General features: G+C 35.8%; 2 protein-coding genes across 4 annotated transcripts in view; one reads left to right on the plus strand and one right to left on the minus strand.

The window, feature by feature from the left end:
- Positions 1-2848, minus strand: part of LOC107679044 (transmembrane protein 150C-like) — a 7169-nt gene extending 4321 nt beyond the window's left edge. Inside the window, exons 1-6 of the mRNA XM_016474457.1 lie at positions 2697-2848; positions 2289-2337; positions 1164-1266; positions 1027-1080; positions 906-938; positions 750-817 (exon numbers count right to left, since the gene is read on the minus strand). Of these exons, the coding sequence (XP_016329943.1) occupies positions 750-817; positions 906-938; positions 1027-1080; positions 1164-1237 (229 nt within the window). The 5' untranslated portion in view covers positions 1238-1266; positions 2289-2337; positions 2697-2848. The remainder of the gene's footprint in view (positions 1-749; positions 818-905; positions 939-1026; positions 1081-1163; positions 1267-2288; positions 2338-2696) is intronic.
- A 6254-nt stretch (positions 2849-9102) lies between these two features.
- LOC107679043 (histone-arginine methyltransferase CARM1-like) overlaps positions 9103-13029 on the plus strand; it is a 20322-nt gene continuing 16395 nt past the window's right edge. For all 3 annotated transcript variants that reach the window (XM_016474454.1, XM_016474455.1, XM_016474456.1), the window contains exons 1-2: positions 9103-9259; positions 11737-11862. In XM_016474454.1, coding sequence (XP_016329940.1) covers positions 9106-9259; positions 11737-11862 — 280 coding nt within the window. In that variant the 5' untranslated portion in view covers positions 9103-9105. The remainder of the gene's footprint in view (positions 9260-11736; positions 11863-13029) is intronic.

The raw sequence follows: 13029 nt of genomic DNA on the forward strand, positions 1-13029 counted from the left end.
AAAAAACATCTGTTTTGGTTCTGATTATCATGTTTATCGCGCTGAAATAATGCGTTTTAAACCATATGAGTTTGTAATGATCAGCCTAACAGGCGGGGTTACAAAGTTTAAAATGGGGTCAGATTTTACTGTGTGAGTGATTCGTGGGTGTTAAAAGATTGACATAAAACAGAAATACGTTTAGTAAGAACGGTGTATTTACAATGTTCACATAAAAGACTTTAAAACAACACGATAAAACCAGGTAAACTCAGGCTGTTAAAAGAATACAGTTCGTTTGTCCATACCCTAAAACAAATGAGTGATAATCCAATTGGCTGCAAGTGAATCTGGAAAGGTAAGTCCACAATCCAGGTGTGTATGGTGGCTGCCTGTTTGCTGGCCATGCTGCTCTCTTTATACAGTTCCTGCTTCCTGTCATGTGACTGGTCATATGACAGGCCAACCATACATTTCTTAAAGACACATACACACAAAAAATGTTAAGAGGAATAAAATGGACTTAAGAAAACATGTAAACCAGTTAAACGGATGGCCTGAGTACATTTTCAGCACATTTTCTTTTTTTGATGAACCATTCCTTTAAGAACTAAACAGATGTTCATATGATGTTGGTGGACAGTGCAACAATTGCATTAGGCTACAATTTCAGTCCATATGAAAAAATGATTATATTAGTCGTTAGCTCTTAGCTCTTTCTATTTATAAGAAGACCAAGTCCTCTGATAGGATCTGAGCACCATTCATACCTACAAAGGCTGCCATGTTCATGACTTGACTGAACACGCAGCTGGCAGGTGGAGCATTGCCTGCGATGCTAAACAGTAAAGACAGCGCATAAGAACATTTATCAGGCCTCTAAACGAATCATGCAATTCATAATCAAATTCAAATATCAGATTTACCTGATATATGGAGGAGATTTTGATTCTGACCTCCTATGTAAGCAAAATCAATTTGAAGGAGGCATAAATATTGATTACTTATATTAAATAATTGGCTTGCAATAGAGGGAAGTTTCCTTACTTGTACTCTGAACTGAGTGGGGTGATTTTCTCATCCTCCACAGCAATGAAATACCTGTTTATAATTAAATTATAAAATATTTATCTTAACAGCAGCTTGAATCATTTAAGTGGACTATCCAGGCGTCGGATACTCACACAACCCAGAGACCAGCAGCTGTGAAGAAAGAAAACATTACAGGCAGAAACATCCATGTGCTGCACTTCCTCATGTCTTCTTATGAACGTCAATAAAACAACCCTGCAAAAAAAACAACAACACCACATTCTGAGAAATATCCCACATTTATACTGTAACAAATGAATCACATTCAGAGTCTATAAAGTGCAACAGTGGCTGGCTCATTTTGTTGGTGGGCCTTATTCCGGACTTAGTTATCCAATAGTTTTCTCCACAGAGATTTCAAACAATTCTTCAATAAAAAGTTCTTTGCAACATTAGAACATCTGATTTAAGTCTGAAGTAATGAACTACTGATCTCCTGCAGCATTGTGACTTATGCAACTGAATAAAAAATGATGGTATTTTATTACAAGTTTATTCCAAACTATTTAGTTTACCCTTCTGAAAAGAAGTGTTTAATTCTACTGAACGTGCATTTGTAGTGTACTTAATTTCTTAAAAGTGTGTGTGTGTGTATTTATATATATATATATATATATATATTAATGAAATAAGTGTGCTAAGTAATTTCGTGATTTTTTCTTATCACACTCAAGTACACTTTTTAAGTAATAATTTCAAATGAAAAGTTTTCCTTTAAAATACATTTTATGTTTTAATAATCTTTTGTCGTGCTTTAAATAAGTACACTTATTTTGATGTGTTGACTAACATTCCTAATTATATTAAATTTGTTATTTAATATACATTTTTAAGTTAATATATTTTAAAACACAAAACAATGTTCTTTTTAGCAACATCATATGACCCCTTTAATCGCAATTAATGTAATTAAGTGTCTGAAAACCTTACATTCAGTTTACAGTTAGGTATATTCTTAAAAAGTATATTATTCACTGCTGAGCTCTTTTGCAGGATTTCCATTTCCACAGTACCGTCTCTGATTGGTGGATCTCTTCATGGATTATGGGTAGTGAGGTACCTTAATTCAGCTATTACACCCACATTTGTACAAATGAACTGACACAGAAGCATATATCATCACTTAACTCTGAAGGTCATAATGGGGATGGGATTTTCACTTCCAGTACCGTACTGTTGCACTTTATTGTGAATAAGACAGGAATCAAACAACTGACCAGCCTCGAGATTTCTTGGAGAATATCTGATGTGTGGACAGGGTTCAGTCTACAGAGACAAAACAAAAAGCAGTCCTTTCACTGGCATAGGCTACTCCAGTGTGCCTAACATTTGAAAGCGTGTATAAAGCATTTATTGTTAATATGACAGCAGGTTTATGGATCAGTTCATTCATTGATGCTTTGGTGCCCGTGCAGTGGACAGCGCCTTAGTGCTGAAATAGGACTGACTCCGAATCGAAATGCACATCATGAAATGTATGAAAAAACACTGGGCGGCATTAATACGCGATATTTATCTGTAAGGCTGTCAAAAAGCAAGTCCGTACTGTCTTCACCATTGAAATGGAATCATATAATGAAAGACTTAACTTTATTGTGAACGATGAGCATAAAAAAAAAACATACCTTGTAGACAGCACACTCTTCTGTCGCGTATAAAACCCGTGTCCTCTTCATTTCATTAGGACTCCAGGACAGACATGCATTCGGTTGTATGTGAGATCTAATGAACGGGTTTGGCTTTACCGAGAGAGGTTCTGCCGAACCGAGAGGCGGCGTGAAGTCTCTATGGGCCCGACGGACTCGGTCCGACATTTCTCAAACAGACATCGCGCAACATCGATGTTACGAGCAGTCATGTCCGATTCGCAAACGAGTCGTTGTTTTGAACAGGTTCTTTTTTGAAATGATTCATACGAACCGATTCGCAAAGCGTTTGGACATCACAGCGGGTACAGCGCTACACCAGGCCACAGGTTGGAAGATACGGAATAGAATAGAATAGAATAGAATAGAATAGAACAGAATAGAATAGAATGATTTTCCGAAGTAGTAGATAAAACAAAGGAGCTTTTATCCTATTAGCCTGAATTCATTAAGTAGGGATATTTTATGCAATCTCTATATATAGGCTACTCTGCAAGAAAAAAAATCCTTCTAAATAAGTATGGTAATATGGGAAAGATGTTCCTCTTAAGAACAATCTGGATTTACTTTTAAACTAAAAATGTTATAGCCTATTTAGATACAAGTTAGCAGTGGCCAGTGTTGGGTAAAATAATCTAAACTACTAGCTGATTACATATTCAACAGTGTAATTAGATTACTGTACTCATTACTCTCTGTAAAATGTATTGCATTAGGCTACTTAGTTCTAATGACTTTCTAAACATCAGCCTCGTTCAGTGCAAGGATATGCATGAAACTGCTCTTTGCTCTTTTCATTCTTTCAAATAAATAATATAAAATGGCATAAATTATTCTTGAACTGACGGTGGGGCACAGAGCTGGGATTATTTTTTTGAGTACGATTCTGCTTCTGATAAAAATGCTTGTAAATCAGCAGCGATGGAAACTTTATTACATCGCTTTAAGGGGGAAGATTCAAGGAATCTGAAAGTGCAAGCTCACACATTGAAGCAAATGCGTTTTACATTTTATTTCAGTTTAATTCCTTCTGAAAGTTATAACTTTATATGCAAAGTGAAAACTTGCCATTATGTATTAAAAGTAAAACAAGCTGTTAGTTTTGTTGTTAGATTCTCTCGTCTTCCGATCATTTATTCCACCTTTGTCAAATACACATTTACAAATATCAAGGCTTTTACCATGATATTAAAAACCAAAGTTAAAACAAAATGCAGGCTGTATCTTTCGAAAGACAAAACGAAATCAAAACTACGCACCTTTAAAACTAACTCAAACGAAACTGAAATTAAAAACCAAAATAAAAATAAAAGCTAGTAAAAGTTTAACAACCCTGATCTGTATCGCCCATACAACAAAAATATGAGCAGTGAAGTTGTTTCAATAGTGTTAGTGAAGTCCGATACGATAATCAGGTGAAAGAACAATGTTAGCCTATTTACTAAGATTTCACACGTTTGTGACAGTTTTGTTTTTAAATTAATGTGTTGGTGTGTTTCATCTTGACAATCAATGTTCACTTACCATTACAGTTTTTCTCGATTGCTTAAACATTTCTCGAAACTATGCCTCGTATTCTCTAAACACAAATCCAAATCTATTTTCAGGTCAAAATGAAGCTCTACACTCAAAACCATTCACTCTTGCTGAAAAACCAAACTTTTCCCTCAGACATCACACACAAGCTTTCAAAAACACACACATTACAACATAGTATTACACACTGGTGCAATAAATTCAAAACAATATATCCAAAACTGGTAAGTTATGTTGCTTGTGGTTCTCCCCCTCAAAAACCTTTTCACATGAACACAAAAGACACAACCAATGTATACATTGGCACATTTTTATTCATTCATGTACTACACAGCACAACTGTAAAAAAAATCAAATAAATTCCGCCTCAGCATCCTGTCTTTGTTCTGGGTCAGGCCAGAGAATCTCGTCCACATCACAGGCTATATTGGCCCTAGCCAGACAGCGAGGGTAAAATCCTCTTCCATGCCTGATCCACCCCTGGCATGCATCTACTGATATGTCTAGGCAGGCTTCTTCCATGGCCTGGAGGAAGGGAGCATGGATAGAAGGTTCTCGGTCATACACTTTCCACCGCCATGCCGAAAAAAACTCCTCTATCGGGTTTAGAAAGGGAGAGTATGCAGGCAGAAAGATGTTAGAAAACCTCGGGTTATTGGCAAACCAGTCACGAACCAGAGCAGTGTGATGGAAGCTGACATTATCCCAAACAATAATGTAATGAGGCTGCTCTGGCTGTGCTGGTTCACTGAAGTCCAGCTGGAACATATGCTCTCTTAGACCGTCAAGGAAAGGAAGGAGGAGCATAGTGTTATTTCAATCACTCTCCTTTGAATCTCTCGGAGGCGGATTACATTATTGGCAATGACCATGTTTACAAGCTCCCTCTCTTGCTCCTCCGACAAAAGCCTTAGCCTGCACATGGAAAGTATCAGATTTGAGCAGCAGTCAGTGTTGGGAAAGTGGCGAGTCTTGCAGCACTGGGACCAGTTTAACCAGTGTTTGATAAAGTGCATTTACGCACAGTGTTGGGGAAAGTTACTTTTAAAAGTAATGCATTACCTACATTACTTTTGCAATATGAGCAGGGCTTGATTGTTTTTAATATAAGAATTTCTATTTATAGCAAATGTAAACACCCTTTCACACCAAAAAATGTAATGAATAAACCTCAGGCTGAAGGAAAAGTAAATTCACGTCTGTACAGTAGAACACTGTCAGGATCCTGCCCTGACAGTCTTGTCTGTCCTGTCTTTGTTTAATGTATCTTTGTTTATTTTGTGCCTGAGCACATGGCTGTGTCTTTGTTTGTGTTGGCCAGGTGCTCCTCTTGTCCTGCCTCCTCATTTTCAATCACCACGCCCCCCTGTTTAGTCCTTGTTTGCCCAATTGTGTTCACCCTTTTCCCTCTGGTCTTTGCTGGTTCGTTCGTACTTTTCAGTATATGGCATTCAGTCTAGTTTCCCTCTTGTTAGTTCTAGTTTTTTGTCCCTGTGTTTAGTCTATAGTCTAGTTACAGTCCTAGTGGTTTAATTATTTTATTTTAGTTCCTGAACCTTTTGATTTATTCCTTTTTTTTGTAATTTTCTTTCTAGTTTTCAGCAAGGTAGCTGTCTTGTTTTTATTTATATTTTGTTTGTAGTTAGTCATTTTTTCCTAACTTTTTCCTATTATCTTTTTGTTTTCAGAAGTTCCAGTTTTGTGTTTCTAGTACTTATTTTATTTGTTTTTCCTTTCAGTTTTATTTCCCTATAGCCATAGTTTTGCAAGTTTCTACTTTTGATCTGTGTCTATCTCTTGTCTCTCCTGTTGTCTTGTCTTTGAGTGTGTCTGTCGAGTTGGTTCCTGCCCTGCTTCCTGAGTCCTCCCTGGTCGCTGATTCTTCTGACCTGGCAGACATTTTGGTGCTTCAAGAGTTACCATCCCCAGGGCCAAGCCTGTGGTTCCTTGAGCTGCTACCTAGTCCCCTTTTGCCACAGAGTCTGGAGCTACCCCCATCCCCGACTTTTCTTTCTAGTTTTCAGCAAGGTAGCTCTCTTGTTTTTATTTATTTTGTTTGTAGTTAGAGTCATTTTTTCCTAGCTTTTTCCTATTATCTTTTTGTTTTCAGAAGTTCCAGTTTTGTGTTTCTACCTAACTTTTTCCTATTATCTTTTTGTTTTCAGAAGTTCCAGTTTTGTGTTTCTAGTACTTATTTTATTTGTTTTTCCTTTCAGTTTTATTTCCCTATAGCCATAGTTTTGCAAGTTTCTACTTTTGATCTGTCTATCTCTTGTCTCTCCTGTTGTCTTTGAGTGTCTGTCGAGTTGGTTCCTGCCCTGCTTCCTGAGTCCTCCCTGGTCGCTGATTCTTCTGACCTGGCAGACATTTTGGTGCTTCAAGAGTTACCATCCCCAGGGCCAAGCCTGTGGTTCCTTGAGCTGCTACCTAGTCCCCTTTTGCCACAGAGTCTGGAGCTACCCCCATCCCCGACCAGCCCATTCTTCTGTCGTGTGCCCTGCCTTATTGTGTGGACTGTCTTCCTGCCTCATCCTTTTGTGCTCTAATTTTGTTAATAAACTCATTAAACATATTTAATTATTGCAGGTTTGTGTCATATTCTAAGTTTGCATTTCATGGTTTTAATTCATTTTGATGAATACTAAATCTGTTTTTTTTGCGAGTGGGATGAATTAATGCACATTCACATTTAGTCTAGAGCTACAGTAACATCATGTTCACACAAGTCCTGCACTTCATTTCTCCCAATATGGGGACAGGAGACTTGTCAGTCAATAAATGGGAAAACAAAGTAACTGGCATTATTTTTTTGAAAAAGTAACTCAGATATTTTCTTGTAAATTAAAAAAGTTATTTTTAATTTTTAATTTTTGTAAAACAAAGTAACTGGCGTTACTTTTTTGAAAAAGTAACTCAGAAATGTTCTGGTAAATGAAAAAGTAATGCATTACTTTACTAGTTACTTAAAAAGTAATCTGATTACGTAACTCGCGTTACTTGTAATGCGTTACCCCCAAACACTGGTTATGCAGGCTGAAGTCACTCGATTAACCTATAAGTTTTAATTAAATGAAGGTGTCTGAAATGTACATCTAATTGTGTAATTATCAAATAATAAACCCCATGAATTACAATAAATTAGTGATCGACCGATATTGATATTTTATAACCGATACCGATACCAATTATTTGCATGTTTATATGCCTGATAACCGATATGCAGAACCGATATTTATTTACTGTTATAAAGTAAATAAATGACTGAGTGAAGTAAGTCCATACTTCACTTTGGTTTTTCCTCCTTTCAGTCATCTTAAAAAAAAGTGTTGAAAATTAGCAGTCTTTCATGTTAAATTCAATCTTCACATTACAGCAATAAAAAAACATTTTATTTAAAGCATCAGCAGCAACACTAATATTAACAATAAGCAAAATAAATGTAGAAGGTCTAATGTTTTCAAATGGAGAAAATAAATAAAGGAAAGGAGTCATATCAACTTCATTTTAAACTACAGTTTTAGTAGGTTTATAAGATGTTTAACAGGCTAAAGAGTGAAGAATAATTCACTGGATAATGTTAATTCACTGAATAATATTCTCTGGAATATTGAAATATAACAAACAAAACGTCGTTTTTATAGGTGTCGTTTTCTACCGTTTTAGGTAGGCGTGGCTGACTCTTAACTTTTATAAAGAATATCTCTTTGGATTTGAGACTTTAGTCTTTGCAACTTTACAGATCTTCTTTATGCACCAAGAGCTTGTAACACTCCAAAGAGAAAGGAAAAATTGAAATCGCATCATATGACCCCTTTAAATTTAGTCCTGTGTAATCTATGAAAAAGTATGTCGACAAAAATCAAGACTTAATCATGTTCTCTGTAATTAAACATTTGCTTCCACTGTAAATTACTCAACTCAAAATTATCAATGAGATAATAGCAAAAACTGCAATATGCACCGTCTTGGACCAGTTTTCTTATTTGTTGCATCGCTACTAGATAACGTTGTTCATTCACATTACAACATGATTGTGGATCCTGTAGTAAAGCAATGCTGCTCAAACAAACCTGGACTGAAGATTGTTTAATCTTACCATTTAAACATTGCAGTCATTCATAACCATGAATATGAGCACTCTTAGACGGATTTTTACTGAATTACAATAATACAATAATAGATTCCTTGTTGTACTTATACCCAAGCGAACAGTGATTTTTTTTTGTTGTTGTTACAATCACATAATCAGTGTTAGTGACAGTACGAGTAGGCTACAATTACTTATTTTTATTTTATATTTTATTTTTGAAAATAATTGAAGGCATAATAACGGAATACACATTTGCATATTGTTTTAAAGACATTAAGAAAAAAATGAAAATAATTTGTGTGATTAAGCTAAAAACACAAAAAGAACTTAAACCTATTATAGCCTACGAGCAATATATCAACACATGATTAACATTTCGAGATTATTAGGCTACTCACGCAGTCCAGAACACTGTAGGTACATGTTCTAGCAATGATATAAAATAATGATTTTACTTCCACACTCACCATTTATATGCCAATATAAATAGATTAATGAAAATGAAACTGAAAATACTCCTATTTTCCATAAGCCTACTTGACTTGAAATGAAATTAAAGTGATCTATTATTGTATCAAACAATATGGTTATATATGGGTGCTGTAATATTCATTAGTTTGTTTGAAATACTGAAACGAATGTAGCTTTTGGTCATAAATCTAGACGCGACTGTCTGTCATGTAACTCCGCCCTCTTCAGACCCTCTCATCTGAACTCGTTCAAACTCTGTCAGAAGGTTTATACAAGCTTCACCGGGCTACAATGACTGATAATCAGTTCCAGAGCAGTTTCTCTGTAACTCTGATCTCTCTGAATGAGAGCGACATGAAGCAAGAGCTGCCGCTTTCTAGTCCTCATCAGGAGCTCACACTTCTAGTCCACAGAGAGATGGACTTCTCCCTCAGCATTAATGACGGTAAACAACATTAATTTACATGTCCAAGATATTGTGTATAGGCTAGAGGCACACAATTATCGTAATAGTCAGTTAATATGGTTTGGGAAGAATTGTATGAGAAATATTTATATAGCCTATAATTCAGAAGTAGGCTAAATATTGAAATATCTGACTTTTGACCTGTTTTGGCAAATATAAGCAAACATTTTTACTTTTTTTGACATTGTCATTGAGTTTTACAGTGTCATTGATGTACGTTTAATATTATTATTATTATTATTAGACATTTATTTAGGCCTATTTTTAGACATTGCTGAGATCGCTTCTGAAATTATGAGAAGACATAATAAGTTGACGTTGTTACGCTTTACATACGTAATAATTGTGCATAATTACAAGCAATTAACATTAAACCAAACACTAACCCTAAACATAGAGTTAGCACATACTTAACATATCTAATATTTATTTGTGCATACTAAAATAAAGTGTGACCGGAGAAACATAAGAGAAGCAAGAGACTTAAGTCTCCATTTAAATTTAGTTGATTCTATTAGCTGAATAAACTGAGATCTCATTGGTGATTTTCCTTTCCTATGGATCACTTTTGGTCAGTATTTTTTTTCCTTTTTTTGTAATTAATTAGTCATTAGTCAGTATCATGTAATGCCCATGTTCAATATGTGCTGAATGATATGAAGAGTAAAGACCGTGAAGAACCACATTGAAGCATTTACACTGTAAATATCGTCATACCATACACATTTCTCCACTGGCTCTTTGTAGTGTCTTGTTTATTGGTCGAAGGGCAAATGAAGACTCTTTATTCAGGTGTGCCACACATTTTCTGGAGTCTCATTGTGTGGTCTGGCTGCACTGACAGATGGCCAGATTTACGGCTCCGCTGTTCGTTCTCCGTGAGCAGCGAGGCTGTTCTGCTGCTTGAGCTCTAGCATGTGTTTTCTTTGACATGGTACACTGGTCCTGGCCGCCAGCACTTTCTGCCTCCTGGTGCACAAAATCAGATAGCACCGCTCTGGTGTTTTTCTGTATCCCATGTGCCTCACAAAGCAGTCATTTCTGATGCCAACTTATGGCTGAGCCACTGATCTGAAACCTACATGCCTTACTTTCTTCCGTAGAGGACAAAAGGAGATGTTTAGCAAAATGTTCATGCTTCTGTTTTCTTTATTGAAAACGTTTAGTGACCACAAGCTGCTAAGCTTGAAATCAATTATAGTCCTTATTCATTTAAAAACTTTGGGGGGGAAAATGTACTCATTATCAGAAGAGATTTGGGGAAATGTAGCATTGCATCAGTGTCTCAGCAATGGATGCTCTGCAGTGAATGGGTGCCGTCAGGATGAGAGTCCAAACAGCTGATAAAAACATCACAATAATCCACAATTAATCCACACCACTCCAGTCCATCGGTTAACATTTTATGAAGTGAAAAGCTGCGTGTTTGTAAGAAACAAATCCATCATTAAGGCACCATTAATTGCTTCTGGCCAAAATCCATAATAACACTTCCTCCAGTCCATCTCCTGTTGTCTCTCACATCAAAATCCACCTAAATCCACATATTTGCTTAGAACTGTTTTGGACTGTTTTTGTTGCAAACGGTGCTTGATTTTCTGTGCAGATTTTCTCCTGATTCAGACTCTTTCACCGGATAAAGCAATATTTTGGATCGATGACTTATATTTTTAGTTGTGAAGTTAACACAATTTGCAATGCAATTCCAAAAGGGGGAGAACAGCATTTATTTGAAACGGAAATCTTTTGTAAAATGATAAATGTCTTTACTGTCACTTTTCATCAGTTTAATCCGTCCTTGCTGAATAAAAGTTCTTAAAAAATTTTTTTTTTTTTTTTTTTAAATGACGCCAATCAGAATCACAAGACATGCTAAGTTTGAATATGCGGAAGTGCAAATGAGATTTGAGAGTTGCAACAGAAAGGAAGATTTGTAGTGAATAGCGATTAAATTTTGGATCGTCACACCAAGCTCTTGTAAGACTTGGAACAAAGTACATGAGTTTAATAAACTGCTTTTTTGTAATGTTTGGATCTTGACTATAAACCACCATCCACTTTAATTTGACATAAAAGAGCTACGTGATCATTTTTTTTTTTTTTTTTTTAAATGACGCCAATCAGAATCACAAGACATGCTAAGTTTGAATATGCGGAAGTGCAAATGAGATTTGAGAGTTGCAACAGAAAGGAAGATTTGTAGTGAATAGCGATTAAATTTTGGATCGTCACACCAAGCTCTTGTAAGACTTGGAACAAAGTACATGAGTTTAATAAACTGCTTTTTTGTAATGTTTGGATCTTGACTATAAACCACCATCCACTTTAATTTGACATAAAAGAGCTACGTGATCATTTTTGGAACATCTCCTTCCAGAATTGTAACTGAGGTGTGACCTAATCCTTTCATTATGTAAATCAGCATTCATATGTCCAGTGTGTTCTTATGCCTTCAGATGCTGGCGTTTGTGTTTTTAAGTTCTCCATCACGAGGGACACAGAGTGTTGCCGGGTGGCCACCCGCTCATTCCTCATCACTCTGGGCTGTTTCAGTATCATTGTGCGCTTCACCACTCAGTCTGGTTAGTATTCTGCGTTTATCTAGACTTCTCATCACTCTTCACCTCAAAATTATCATATTTAAGCCCGATTTGTGCCTGATCGATCTTCCAAACGGGACAGAAATGTTTCGATCTCATGTGACTCTTTAGCAGAAGCCAAAAGTCACTTCCAACACTTTCAAATGATCTCGTAGCATTATTAATTCTTTATTGCTTTTCAGTATAATTTCGATAATATTTTGCTAGTAATACTAATCCAAGATCAAAGCATGGAATATTTCGGTCTTTTTCCTCTGAAAAGCATTGAGTTTTTCCAGCACATCTGTTGTACATCTGTATTTAACGGCTGAAGGAGATTTTGGAAACATCCACTGGTACCCGAATCAAACATGATAGAAAAATCACTAATGGCAAACCCTGTGGAGACACGCTCAAAATCACACTCTTTATACAGAGGAAATGACCTAAAAGCTCTAAGAATTATCATGTTGTTTAATACAATATCTAATATTTAGAGTCCATAACAAATGTATTTCACCTCGTTTTATTCTATTTCCATTTGGTTAAATACTGTAATATGATATTTACTGATGATATACCGATACTGATAATAACAGTGAATTATACTTTCATCTAGGTTAATGTTGGTTTCTAGATATACGTATACATTTTTAACATTTCAAGTTAAATTAGCAAACTTTACATGAATGTGTTATGATCCCACAACTAACAGTTAACATTATTATCTTTATACATTAACATTAACCTTGATTAACCCTGTAAAGCCTGACAAATGAAATGATAGAAATTTTCTTTTTTTTCTTCTGTTTTTTTTTTTTTGTTGATACATCAGACATTTATGGCTCAGAGAGTATGATATAGTGTGAATATGGAGAGGAGGAAAAAACAACCTCAATTTTATTAAAGGGGTCATATGACGTTGCTAAAAGGAACATTATTTTGTGTATTTGGTGTAATGAAATGTGTTTATGCGGGTTTAAGGTTAAAAAAAACACATTATTTTCCACATACTGTACATTATTGTTTCTCCTCTATGCCCCACCTTTCTGAAACACGTCGATTTTTACAAAGCTCATCGGTCTGAAAAGCGAGGTGTGCTGTGATTGGCCAGCTATCCAGTGTGTTGTGATTGGCCGAATACCTCAAGCGTGTGACGGAAATGTTACG

This window comes from Sinocyclocheilus anshuiensis, unplaced genomic scaffold, assembly GCF_001515605.1.
Source record: "Sinocyclocheilus anshuiensis isolate Anshui unplaced genomic scaffold, SAMN03320099.WGS_v1.1 scaffold4145, whole genome shotgun sequence".
NCBI classification, from domain to species: Eukaryota; Metazoa; Chordata; class Actinopteri; order Cypriniformes; family Cyprinidae; genus Sinocyclocheilus; species Sinocyclocheilus anshuiensis.